The sequence below is a fragment of the Ambystoma mexicanum genome, chromosome 8 (assembly GCF_040938575.1).
Source record: "Ambystoma mexicanum isolate Mex_15411 chromosome 8, UKY_AmexF1_1, whole genome shotgun sequence".
Lineage (NCBI taxonomy): Eukaryota > Metazoa > Chordata > Amphibia > Caudata > Ambystomatidae > Ambystoma > Ambystoma mexicanum.
The window spans coordinates 1,281,896,268-1,281,909,792 of NC_090929.1; the positions used below are offsets into that span (position 1 = coordinate 1,281,896,268).

At 40.9% G+C, this 13,525-nt stretch overlaps 1 protein-coding gene across 1 annotated transcript in view; it reads right to left on the reverse strand.

Moving 5' to 3' along the window:
• KNDC1 (kinase non-catalytic C-lobe domain containing 1) overlaps window positions 1-13,525 on the reverse strand; it is an 895,433-nt gene that overhangs the window by 144,366 nt on the left and 737,542 nt on the right. The window contains exon 26 of the mRNA XM_069611402.1: window positions 5,609-5,759. Within this exon, the coding sequence (XP_069467503.1) occupies window positions 5,609-5,759 (151 nt within the window). The remainder of the gene's footprint in view (window positions 1-5,608; window positions 5,760-13,525) is intronic.

Consider the following 13,525-nt stretch of genomic DNA (forward strand, 5'->3'; position numbering starts at 1 on the left):
CAATGTTGCTGGTGACTGTTATGTACAATTTCACTTGCTGCTGTTTTACCTCTATATTCGTGGACCCCTCAACTTTTTTGCTTTCGTTTCAGCCTCCTGACCTGACTTGCTGCGAGTGAAGCACAGCCTTCAGCTGCGCTCCAATGGGCCTTCGCTCATTGTTTTGGGGAAACGGACTTGTACTCCTGACAGTCAGTACTTGTTTCCCTTAGTCTTGTGACTTTTCTGCCACTTTTGGCAACTGTAATTCAGTGCGCAAAGTACATTACTGTACCACACACTGGGGTCCTTGCATTTTTGGGATCTAGACATCCCTTAGGGATTTTTTGGTAACTGGACAATGTGCCTAGGAATAGACCTGTGGCAGCAGAAGCTTTTTGCGTATTTTAATTAATTTTTACCGAGCCATACCACGATTACTGCGTTTGGCTCATGTCTGTGGCCAGTATCCGTCATGGCCATGCCACAAGGTCTTTTGTCTTTTCCTTTGGACATTTTGTCCTTTGGCCTTCCCCTTGCTCTTTGTGACCTGGTGAGTCCTTACTTGGGCATACATTCACCTGCAAAAGGTAGCACTTTTTCCGCGGGCTAATGCATGTCACGTGTGTGGGTACCCAGGTAGTGGGCGGGCACTGTCTGGTCCCAATCCACACTACTGGTGCCAGGATGTCTGGTGTGCACGAGAGCATGTGAGCTGCAGTGGTCCCTGATTGGACCACTGCTAGGGTGCAAAAGTGGGGCAGATCTCCTCATTGGCCAGCTGGGGTGTGAGCACTCACTGGACTTTAGGATTTGAGGAGGGGGCTCTGAGTGCTGACCCGCAGATCACCCTGAGGTCCAAATTGACCTCTACATGGGGTCAAGTATCCCGAGAAGCAAAGCAGATCCAAGGACTGTCCAGAAGCACACAGAGAAGGTTTGGCACCCTGAGCCCACTGTTATCTCAGCAGAGCCAAGCATTGCGCTTGATCTCCGAAGACCTGCAAAGGTGCTTCAACCCTTTTCAGTGGTGGGACCAATCACTCTCAATGTCTCCTTGGTGCCCTGCTAACATGCCTTCTTGGAATTGGCCCTGGGCCGTCCAGTAGACGGATGAGCATGTCCCTTGGCACCTGTGCTGGAGCTTTGCTACATCAAGTTTCTGCTCAAGCTTTGGAAGAACGCTAGCTCTTACTGCAATGTACCTTATTGCCAAATTCCGTTGTCTCTACCACTTTCGGCCGCAAGAGAGCAGCGTGCATCAGTGCGCAAGACTTGGGTGCTCATGTGTCACTGTGCTACAGTGGCGGTTGCTGCTGGCAACTTTCCCGCCGTTCTTCAAGTGTCCTGAGACCAGCTGCATTGGTGCTTTCTGTGTCCTGCATTTGTGGCGAGAGATCCATCTCCTGATGTAAATCTGACCTGCATTCACACCCGCAGAGCCTGTGCACTTTGAAGCATAACCAAGGAGGGTATTTCGTAGTCCAGGCGACCTTCTTCAAACCTGCCAAGTTTGAAGCCGGAGTGAGCTAAGGGCAGTGAGTAATCATAGCACTTGCAGGGGGCCCCTAGTTCAACCATGCCGTTTTTACGCACAAATGATCCCTTGTGGTCCTTGTCTAGGCTTGGGTGACTCTTGCTCCCTATTGTTGTTCCAAAGTTGGGGACAGATTTGTTCACTGTATCAGACCCGGCTCTGACTCTTGGAACCGAATTCCTTACACTACAGTGGCCTCTTCTTCTAACTTTTGCTGCACATTGAAGTTTGTCCCTTGTGAGATTTACGCATCGATGATCGCTTTTTTTTTTTACAAACAAAGATAACATTGAGCACAAGGCTCCAATCTTCGAAGGGCTGGACCTCTTAAGTTAGGGATATCCATTTCTAGAGTTGCCCATTGTGTTAGAGTTTGAGTGTTTTCCCTCCTCACAGGTTTTGTGACTGTACCTATATTTTACACAGTGTGTTTAAATAGTGATATTACTGTGTTCTGCATTATTCACATGCGTTTGTTAAAGGCCGAATAAATTGAATATTTTTTTATATGCTTCTGTCTGAGAGTAATTATTGTGTCCTATTGTGTGTGCTCATCCAAGACCTCAGACCACACCCACTGCTTCTTGACTGCTCTGCAAGCTACCTTGAATTGTCCTGGCTAACTTCGCAGAAGTGTCCCCTGTTTCACTAAACTAGGATGGCCTCCTGAACATCTGTTCACCACAGCAGAGTTCAGAAATCCATTCTAGCAGTGAGGATACAATCTAGCATGCGTCCCTTACTGTGAGTAGGTGTGTTCACTAGTTGTGTGAAGTTCATTTCTTGTAGGGCTTTGGTAAGATGGCAACAGTACCCCATTTGCAGTACTGCAAAAGTTTGTGTCCAAATCTACTACCTAGAGCACAGACATGTCAGAGAATTCAGATGTAGCAGAGCTGGTAATTTGACAATTTATTTATGATTATGGCATTGAAAGTGGCTACAGTTTTAGGTTTGTAGCTGCTATGCAGATGAATAATTTAAGAGGGTTAATTTAGATCAGCTACATAACAGTTATTTTCACAGAGACACTGCTTCCGAGATCAAACATTTTCTGGTAGGTGTAAATCTGTCCCGAGTGGGGGGTGGCCCTGGTCTCAAAAAATCTTTGTATATCTCCAATGGTGCAGTGCAGAACAGAGGCTTTCCAGAAATGATGCGTCACCATTCTGTTTTGTTTGATGCAAGCAGTATGCATGCTAATCCGATAAGAAGGTTTAATTAAAGGGGCTCTAACTTATATTTGGAGGAGGAAAGGTGTTTGGAGGAAGGGACAGGGTAGTTTCACATTAGGATAAGTGTGAGGAAGGGCAAAGAACACCACATATTTCGATGGCCTCTTTGCTGAGTGCTGAGAGCCCCTTTTAAGTCAGATCTTTATTGTCTTACTCCTGGAATGTCAAAGGATTCCTGCAGGAAAGACGCAGTCAGAAAAAAAGTGTGTCACAGGAAAGAGCAGGGAGTTGGATAATAGGAGAGGGTCAGGACGGTCACACATAGTGGTTGGCAGATGGTGGGATCTAGACATGAGGAGGCAACCGGGTTGGGATAGAATTTTTAAGTGTTTGCCCCTTACTGTAGTAATTGGAGCAGCGTTTTAGCAGGAATGATTATCGTGGAAATAAAAGGCTCCATCATGGTAATCTTGGGTATGTTACTGCAGGGAATGTATGGGGTTAAGTACCATGGAAATGAAAGGGGAAAAGAGGCGGGCATGGGCAACTGTCCATGACGAGTGAACTGTGGTTATTAGCGTTTGTGTGGCAATGGGACAATGGATATACTGAATGCTATGGATGGTGGGATCGTGTGATTTACAAGTGAGGGCCATATGAGCAATGAGCACAGCCTGATGTTTACTCAATTCTGAGCAATGTGGACAGTAGCCAAGACTTGGCTGTTGACATTTGGATAATTGTTGCAACAGGAACAGTGGATGAAGGCCATGGCTGGTGGGAACAGGCTATTTATTCGTAAGAGCGAGCGTTTCCACAGTCTTTTACTTTACTTGTTTCAGAGAAGACAGTGGCCAGAGATCATTGCAAGCAGGCATGAAGAAGATATAGCTTAATAAAACCCTTAAAATTTGCTGAAAAATCCTTGGCTAAGGGAGAGTTAAGATGAACCAACTTATCACAACAAAACCTTTGAAATTCGGTGGGTGCAGGAAGTGACGACAATCTTAACTCTTGTGTCACCACAGTTGCTCATCCAACAAGAACATATGTAAGGAGATCAAACATGACATAGTGAGTGACATATCTTGGTGTTGAGTTCATGTTGTTAAATGTAATTTTGTGTTTCAGCTATTTGATTTGCTATATGTCTCTAATCATGAATACATTCTTATTATAATCATTTAGATAAGTTTCAGATCACAAAACCGAAATGAATATGTTTTATGACAGTCTAACATGGAATGCTCCGACAATGATCATTTTACAAAAATGGTTAAAATACTTTTAGTGAGTTTTAGTTTTTGAGCATTGACAAAATAAGCCCTCTACTCAACACGTGCTATCTAAGTAGATATCACATTGCACATTCTAAAATACATATGCTTGTGGGATTCAATTTTGATTTAAAAAATCAATTTCAGATTAATATGTTCATAGACTTCAATTATGACCTCTAAGAACTAGCAACTTAACATGAAGATTGCTTTCCAATGTCCCTGCTTTTCATGTTGGTGAGTTGTGCAGGACACATGTATCCCAATGTGATGTTTCTGTTTAATATAAAGTAGGCTTTTCTAAAGGTTTTCATATGGGGCAGTACTTAGCAATATTTAAGACTCCCATATGTTGCATTTACATATTTGTACATAAGATAAGTGGTATGGTTACACTTGCTAAGCAAGAGTTTAATCTTGTAGTGATAAATGAAAATAGGACTTCTCATTTTATATGACACAGAAACTACACACTCAGATTGTTACATGGGGGTCAGTGAGAAATTCTGCAGCCCAATAATCCTAAAACACAAAATAATGACACTGTTACTTTGAAGACATATGTATGGAAAAATAAACACATAACATTCAAACATTCAAGTGCTTGGGAACAAAAATCAGTACAGATAATTGTACCTCCTGATGAGCTGCTAAAATAGCAAAACATGTGTAGAAGAAATATGAGAGGTGCAATTATGACTAAAGTTGGAATTTCCTAAATCTAAGAGGACATGAAAACTATGTCTGTTATACTTGTAAAAACTCAAGACTAGTAAACCTGTGTTCCCAATGGGAATATTGTCACTCACACCATCAGTTACCTCTGACCATTTCCAAAATGAACTTTCTAAGTTACATCTTGCAATGAGTATGAGGTCAGTGCATCGAACCTAAACTCAATTTAACACCTGATTTCAAATCCTGATGTCCCATTAACTGATTTGCCCAATGAACCACCTCCTCCTGCACACTCTCGCCAACATGAACAAATTACATATATACGTCCAGCCCAATTGATATTTTCAGGATATCCAACACAAATGTATTTGACTATAGTAAATGCAAGTGGAGGTTATCAACACAGGTGGTGGTTCCCCAGAAAACCTGATTTCGTTGGGGGCTCTAGAGAATTTGACGGGCTAGCCATGACTTGGCTTCCCCTCTCTGAACTCATCAACTACCTCCCTGGTCTATGAGCCCAACAATATCGAGTTCATCAAGGTGTAAATCAATACACAATGTTACATATTCAATTAAATATGTTTCAAGGATCTACAGCTTTTGTAGATAGGTGAGCTCCAGTTGGGGTCTCCAATGACAACAAATTAACTAATGATGCAAAACAAGGGATATTATTGCAACAAAAAAACTCAAGGTTTTGTTCAGCTTTATTCCCACAGAGACATTAATAGTAATAGGAAAACACTTTTAAGGAGTGGTATTTTACCTTGATTGTGATTTGTATTTTAAAGATGCAGTTTGATTGTACACATAAATGAACACAGGTATCTCATAATTAAATCATCGTTATTATTCATATGACTATTACTAGTAATAACAATAATAATAATTATTATAATAACAATAATAACAAATTCAAGTAAAGTAAAACTAGAAAGTGTACATAACTGAATACAAACCTTGGGAGTAGGACTTGTCACAATTTCAGCAGCAACCCATGTGCTTACATTCTCTGCAAATCTTAAAAGATGTAGGAGATACTTGTTTTGCATAGAGTTTGGCATAACAGGACTGCAACCATCACGTAATGGCGAATCACACCGGAAAGACCTGTAAAACACATACACACACAGCCTGTTAAATTCATACACACACATTTCTTATGTATCATGCACAACAATAAACAATGATACATGTTTCATCATCGTCAAGCAACTGGTGCATAATCTTCTCCAGTAAAAGAAGGTGCTTCAACACACACATTTTGAAACATTGCACTCCATTATATTCTTTTGTGCTTACATAATACAAAAATATGATTCCTAAATAAATTACAAATAAAGGAATTTTGCTACCACTTAATAAGGAATAGTTAAACGAAAGAGTAGCCTTACACAATTATTGACTCGGTGGAGTTATATGGTTCCCAGGCAATGACAAGGCCATGCTTCAAACGTGGTTAATACATAGCTGTGACTGACCACCCACTGGTGTAACAAGGCTACTGTGAATTAGATATTTTTTTAGGGTTCAGTCACAATAAATGGGTCCGATTCTAGCCCATTAGTGGCTCAAGCATGCTATTTGCTTCATTCATTAAGTTGCAGAGAGATACCCTTAGTGCTTTAGATGCAACATTATGAGGTAGTACTTTAATTAGTGCAAAAATGTATTATTGGTGCTGTTTTCAAAAACTAACCAACATGTGTTCAGTGCCATAAGGTATAGTACAGTAAGCTGTATTTAGCTATACATATTGAAGTCACAAGCTGCACTATTGAGGCACAGATTTCCACCACAGGAGAGTTAGTTTGAACCCAGACCACAATTCCTGGTCCTGATGAAAGCTGTTTTACCTACAGTCATCAAAATAGGCTAAAGGCCGAAACACAGTTGTGTCGACTTTTTATAATGCACAGTGTCCGTCACACATAACGGGCACTTATTATTGTTTGATGTTTAAATCAATACCAATACCAGTCCCCGCTCAAGTATAATGGCACATACGGTTGAGTCACAGACATTCCAAAAATGTGATCATTCTTATGGTGATTAGAAATGTGATTATATATGCTTTATGTTGGGAATGTGTTGGGTTCACTGACATGTGGTATTCACTGTTATCTATGAAATGTACTGTACATGGTTTATGTTATAAGTACCAATACATTGTTCTTGGGTCTATTTGTACAACCCGGTTCACCCCGATCATTTGTCTTTACACATCCTGTATTACCTTGGAGATCAGGGAATAGCCAGGCGCCCCTCTTTTTCTCTATTTTAAGATAAACTAGCAATTTCATTTCCACAAATTAAAGAAATTGCCCAGGGACCTAGAGGCACTTTTTAAATGTTGACATAGTTCTCCAATGCGACCTAAATTGAAATAAACTGCCCAGAGACTTGTCCTTGGCCTCAAGCCCAGGGATTGTATCTCTCCAGCACTGAAATCTCTGCACTATTTTTCTGGATTCTTTACTTTATTTAAAAGTCCAATGCTTTTTTGTCTTGCGCCCTTTTGTCTCTATTGAACTACGTTTGTATATTTCCCTTGGGGAAAAAGTACCTGGGCATATGTTATTCTTGCAGTCGGTCATTTTTTGACATTTCCGTGCTGTTTAAATGTGGTTGGTTGGGGTCATGCGATGTAACACTACAGTCACCAAGAGACCAGCCATAAAACAAGGGGCTTGGAGCACGCTGCTTAACCAGCGTGTGTGGTCCATGACAAATAATGTAATCTCACCCCGCATTGCCTAAAAACCTTGTGAGTTCTCAAAGCCTGCAATCTTTTATCCATAACAATAACACTGTCTAAACAGGACAACATCAGTTTGTGATTGATTAACGTCTTTGAGGGATGGGTTGCAAGTGTTTTAAAATATAGAGTGGCCGTGCCCACCTGCCATGGCTGAAGGCCATGGCTAGTGGTTTGGTAGTGTTCGGCCGTGCGCACCAGAAATGGTAGCATTTCAAAATGGAACCTGGGCATGGCCAAAGGCTGTGCCCTCTGACCATAGCGAAGACCATGCTAGTGGTCTGGAAGCATTGTAAAAATCTATGGAATAACAAAACCCTTGAAATTCAAGGAAAACACTTTAGTTGCAGGGATGTTAAGGTGAGAACTTAACACAACAAACCCCCTGAAATTCAGCTAAAGACACCTTAACTTTCCGCCCCCCTGTTGCGCAGTCTATGACAACGATGATGACATCACAGATCACATCACTGATGACATCACTAATTACATATTGTACAAGAACATTGATGACATTACAAATCACATCACTGATGCGATCACTGGTGACAAAACTAATTACACTGTACATAACTGATTACATCAATAATGGAATTAGAAATAACATAATTTAAAAGTTATCTCATGAAAACTTTGATTACCTTAATAACAATTTAGGCTGTGGACTTGTCCATAACAAAGACCGGGGTCACTGGCCAGCACCAAAGGCAATAGCTAGTGGTTGTTCAGTGTTCAGAAATACCAATGTCCATGGTTAAAAACCACGCCTAGTAGCCCATCACTGTTTTAAAATATACAATGGGCAAGGTTGCAAGCTGTAGCCAGTGGCCATGGCTAAAGTCCATAGCTAGTGCCCATTAATATGTTTTAATATACACTTGGCACAGCCAAATGCCGTTGCCACTGGCTAGTATTGTGTTGAAGACTATGGCTAGTGGCTCGTTAGTGTGTATAATACACAGTGGGCACGGCCAAAGGCAATCGCTTATTGCATATTATTATTTTATAATATACAGTGGATGTTGCCAAAAGATGTACAAACTGCTCAAGGTCAAAGGCCATGGCTAGTGGCCCATTTATATGTTAGAATATACATAATATTACTCATAGTAATCTGATCCTAGAGCGAGAGAGTGATGTTTGCACCTCGAGGACTAGTGTTTGGAAGGGGAAGGGACCATGGAGGGGGACATATTTCACTTTGTCAACTTTTTCTTGTCCTTTTATCCCCCTATTCAGACTAGCTCTGTTTCTTGTTTTGGTTCAGAGGAGAGGGGCGGAAGCAGATGGATAAACAACACTCAGTGAACACTCAGTGAAGCCTTGCCATCTATGTGGAAAGATGCAATGTGGTCACTCTCTCTCTCACAACCATAGGGCACACTGCCTGAATTGGTACATTGCCTGAGTTTTTTAAATGAGACATGGCACAGCAAAAGTACTTTGAGTGGCAATCCGAATGGCCGTGTGAGCATGTAGAAAATCAGAAATGAAGTCATGGGGAATCAGTGTTTCCATATATGTATCTCACATATCATAGCCTGAGTTATGGGTACCAACGGTGCCAAGTGCCGCTGATACTGAGTTGCAGTGTGTCCGTCCCCTCCTCCCCCGGTTACTATGGGAAATGTTTCTAATCCAGTCGCTGCCTGTGGAAGACATTTTCAAGATGAGGAATCTGAGGGAGGAAGGTATCCATAACAATGTGATATTTCAATAGTGCTACGCAGAAACCATTGCAGCAAAGTCTACTAAAGCCAGTGTTACTTCTCTTTCCTAGATGTAGGTATATAAATATTATTCTTGGAAAACCAGTTAGTGTAAAGCTCACACAATGCACAGTCTATTTGCATGCTATTTGTACCTTTTGAGGCTTCCAGGACAGTAAACACAAACTCTTACCTCAATTATCCATCTTTTCCCAAAGCCAGGCACATGCAATTTCTTTGATCCTTGACAGTTTGGCAATGCACACAACTATCTGTGTGTAAAAACATATATTACATAATCCTGAAAAAATGCACACTGGTATTTTAGAACATTATCTAGTAATTATGGCGCTAGTTGTAGAGGTGTGGATGCCAAAGAATAAGGAGGGTGCTCCAAAGTGCCTGAACCGCTCGGCCTCCCAAATGTATGTCTTTGCCTTTGTCGTTGCTTATATTAGGAACACAAGGTGCTTAGAACACCATTCCCAGAACACAGTAATACACATTTTATATATCCCAAGTGGTTGGACCAAACTATAATATGTCATCAATATTCTATTTTTCTTCGAAAACCATCCCTGCTATTGAATCATTTAGATGTTGGATGCGTACAAAATGTTTTGTAATTTTAATGTAAATATTAACATTTTAGTTACATCTTTGTTTTAATCTAAAAACAAACTGTCTACCCGTTACAATATACTTTTTTAATTCCCCCTTGTTTCAATTAACTTATGCTATGTCGTTTCTTTAAATTGTCTTTTTCTGAAGCAGTTTCAGTTCACTAAGTTCTTCTAACTTTTGTGCTGCTTTAATAACGTTTAATCTAACCTGAGTTGCAATCACAATACATGTATCTCAGAGTTACTCAGGAGCCGTTTTTTCTAAATAAAGAACAGTATATGTGTCCAGTTGTTGGTGGGGCCAGATCTCGAACGGCCACGAGCTTAGATGGTCTCTAACCATCAGAATCTATCAAATAGTTCTCACCTATCCAATCTTCTAACAATGTAAGAAAAGGCCAGATGTATGCTTGTCTCTGTATGCTTGTTTGATGCAGTAGCTGCGCCTCTTGTCACTGCTAGAGGGAGCTGTTGCCTTAGTATATGTAGTGGTCCTACTTTGTTAATGTAAACCTGCACTTTGGCCATTTACACAGGCTTCCACACTAGCAGACAATAAAGAGAAAAAGGAAGAGAAGTTACTCTTATCCTGATCACTCATTTTTAGCTCAAGTGTGCTGGAATCAGCATATTTGTCTACTATAAAATCAAATTCTTAGATTTGCTTGATTTTAAAGACCCATAATTACCATGAGGTAATGAGGTTTTTAGACAAAGCCTACCAAAGTACCGATTTTAACCACAGATACATTTCAGAAAGAGTTTGACTCACTGTCTCCTCTGGGGCTGTGTCTGATACTTAGTGTATAGACAAAAGCAAGGAACTACCCATGTGTCTTGTTTAAGGCTAATACTAGTTGGCTTTGGTAAGCAACTGCAGTCAGTTTCCCCCTAACAGCATTAGGGTGACTTCGACTTAGAGAAGAAATGTATCGCTAATTTTAGTATTCTTGGAGCTTGGCAGAAAGGGATAGCTCAGGGGCAAAATGTTTGTCTTGGAAGCTAGACAACACAGACCAATGGAGATTTGAATCCCAGTCCCGCACTTACAGAGAGCTTTCTGGTATTAACCGTGCTATAAAAAATGAATGAATTAGGAGACATAGCCCCACCTTGAAAACAATGGATGCATTGAAAACATCTTTGCTGAGAGAATGACCAACCGAGCAACACAACATATAAGAATTGAATGACATTTGTGTGGTCCAAATATAGCTAAAGAGGCTTATGTACATCTATACACACTGTTGTGGTTATGAAAGCCCCATTTTATGTTGACAGATGAAACGTAATTGCAATGTGATAATCGTCCTCTGGCCCAAGTAACACATTTTGTTTCCCATTGATCCAATTTGTAAAGAATGGTGTCTTTCGACTCAAAAGGATCATAAGCAATAACAGAGCAAACCTATATATCCCATATAGTATATATCCTATTGACCTGATTTGCCAAACGTTTCCCCAGCACTATATTTAGATGGCAGATCTGCTAGGAATGTGTCTAAACAAAATTTAGTTAAGAAAAGGTTTAAGATGATCTAATTTATCACAATAAAGCCCTTGAAATTCTGTGGGTGTGGGCAGTGATAACCACCTTAACTCGGAGACCCTCCCATAGTTGTCCCCCATGATGTATTTTTTTAAACTCAATGTTAATCCCTGCTGTGGTTCTCGTGAGATGACTCCAAGTTAATATTGTTGTCACTTGCCACGCCAACTAAATTTCAAGGGTTTTATTTGTGATAAAATGGATGATCTTAACTATGTCTTAACAAAACATTTTTTTAATGATTTTCACAGGTTTTGTTGTGCTCTATTTCTTCAGAGGCCACTGCCCATTGCTTTCCATGAAGGCCAATGGCCACGTCCAAGTTCCGTAGCTGCCGTACATGTCACACCAATTAACAAAAAATTAGAATCCTACCAGCCATGGCCCATATCCCCCTCTCTAGTAACCATGGAAGAATGCAGCCTATAGTCAATTAAATCAAATAATCAATAATCCTGATGTGTTATATATATAGCACCTTAATCCAAAGCTCTTTACAGAGCACATATTTACATACAATATCACCCAACCGAAATTGGTACTCATTTATCGACCTTGGAAGGATGAAAGGCTGAGTTGGCCTTGCCAGGATTCGAACCGGCGATCTGCAGATCATGCTCAGATCGCAGCAGCGAGCGCTCAACCCGCTGAGCTATCTTACCGGCTACATTGTGTATCGATCAGAGGTACCAGAAATCAATTAAATGAAGTGGCAGGACTTTACGTCTACCTTTGCAAGTGATAATATATATATATATATATATATATATATATATATATATATATATATATATATATATATATATATATATATATATATCTATCATGTAGACATCCCATGCCCCTACCCCTAGTGTTTATTGTTTTCTTTTTAACTTCTAGTGGACTTTGGTAAAGGCACCCCTCTAAACCCATTTGCCAGAGGTATATTACTTGGCTATTGTGAACTGGACTGAGCATATGCGTTCAAACCACTAACTATAGACTTTGTGGCCTGCCTGGGTTACTAGGGCAAGAATGTTGAACTAAAGCCAATGAATCACACGGCTCAAACTGGTCAACAATGGACCTCTCCTCAACAATGTAAGTCATAATGGGGTGAAGGCCTATGCTGCTAGCCTGCGGTGGGACAGGAAAACAATTAAATGAAAGTTTGGAAGTCACCCTTTGCAGCTTTTAAGTAAAACACATGTTCAACCCCGTAATGATACTGTGATTCCTAGTGTTTATTATTTTTTTCTTAACTACCAGTGGACTTTGGTCAGAGTGCCACTCTATCCCTATTTGCCAGAGGCAATGCTTGCCTCTTATGAAATAACCAGATCCCACCCGCCATGGCCTGCGGTCATGCCTAGCAACCACTGACTCTGGCTGCGTCCTCTGGCCCCGTTGCAACAATTAGGCAACATATTCCTCAGGGCCCAATGGCCACTGTCTACAGCCATGACCACCGTGCATATTTCACCAATTATTAAAAAAGACTGGGCACTATTGGTCATGGCACATATCCCCCTCCCTAGTAGGTAACTAGATACCTATATCTGCGTTGCAGCAATTAGGCAATATGTTCCTCAGGACGCACTGCCAGTGGCCACTGTACATATTGGTCATTGTCTCCCTTTTCCCCGTCCTTTTATTCCTGCAATACTTTATCATGCTAACAACCCATATGTAATCATTCTCTGCACTCCTGCCTGCAGTAATAGCAGCATATGATGATTTCCGGTGTAACAGGAAATCGCTTGACAATGTAAAAGTCTTCCCCAGCCGCACTGCCACTCGCCATGTGTCCCCCTCCTCTTTTATAGTCCTCCGATTCTCCACATTGTGTAAATCCTCCCTGCCCCTCCCACAATGCACTGGGTTCGTGTGACACAATTTATTTCTGAATGCATCTTGCAAGGTAACAGCAATAATCCTGCAAGATTCCCGTAGAATTACTCAGGTAAGACGAACACATTCTGCAGAAAATGAACTTCCTAGACCACCTTCAACACTTCCTCGAAACATGTGGTCCTCATTCCCCTGAACCACTTCTAGCCAGATATAAAACCACCCATTTCACTCCTCCACGCATCATTTTGAGCACTTTTCATTTTCAGCTCTCCTTGGGGTTACCACAGGAATCACTTGCCTTGAGCAATCACTTGTATTTCTGAGAAACCGCACTGCTGTAATGAACCATGAGGGAAATACACACACTTTTGGGACAAGGGGCATCCTTTTCTCTGTCTTTT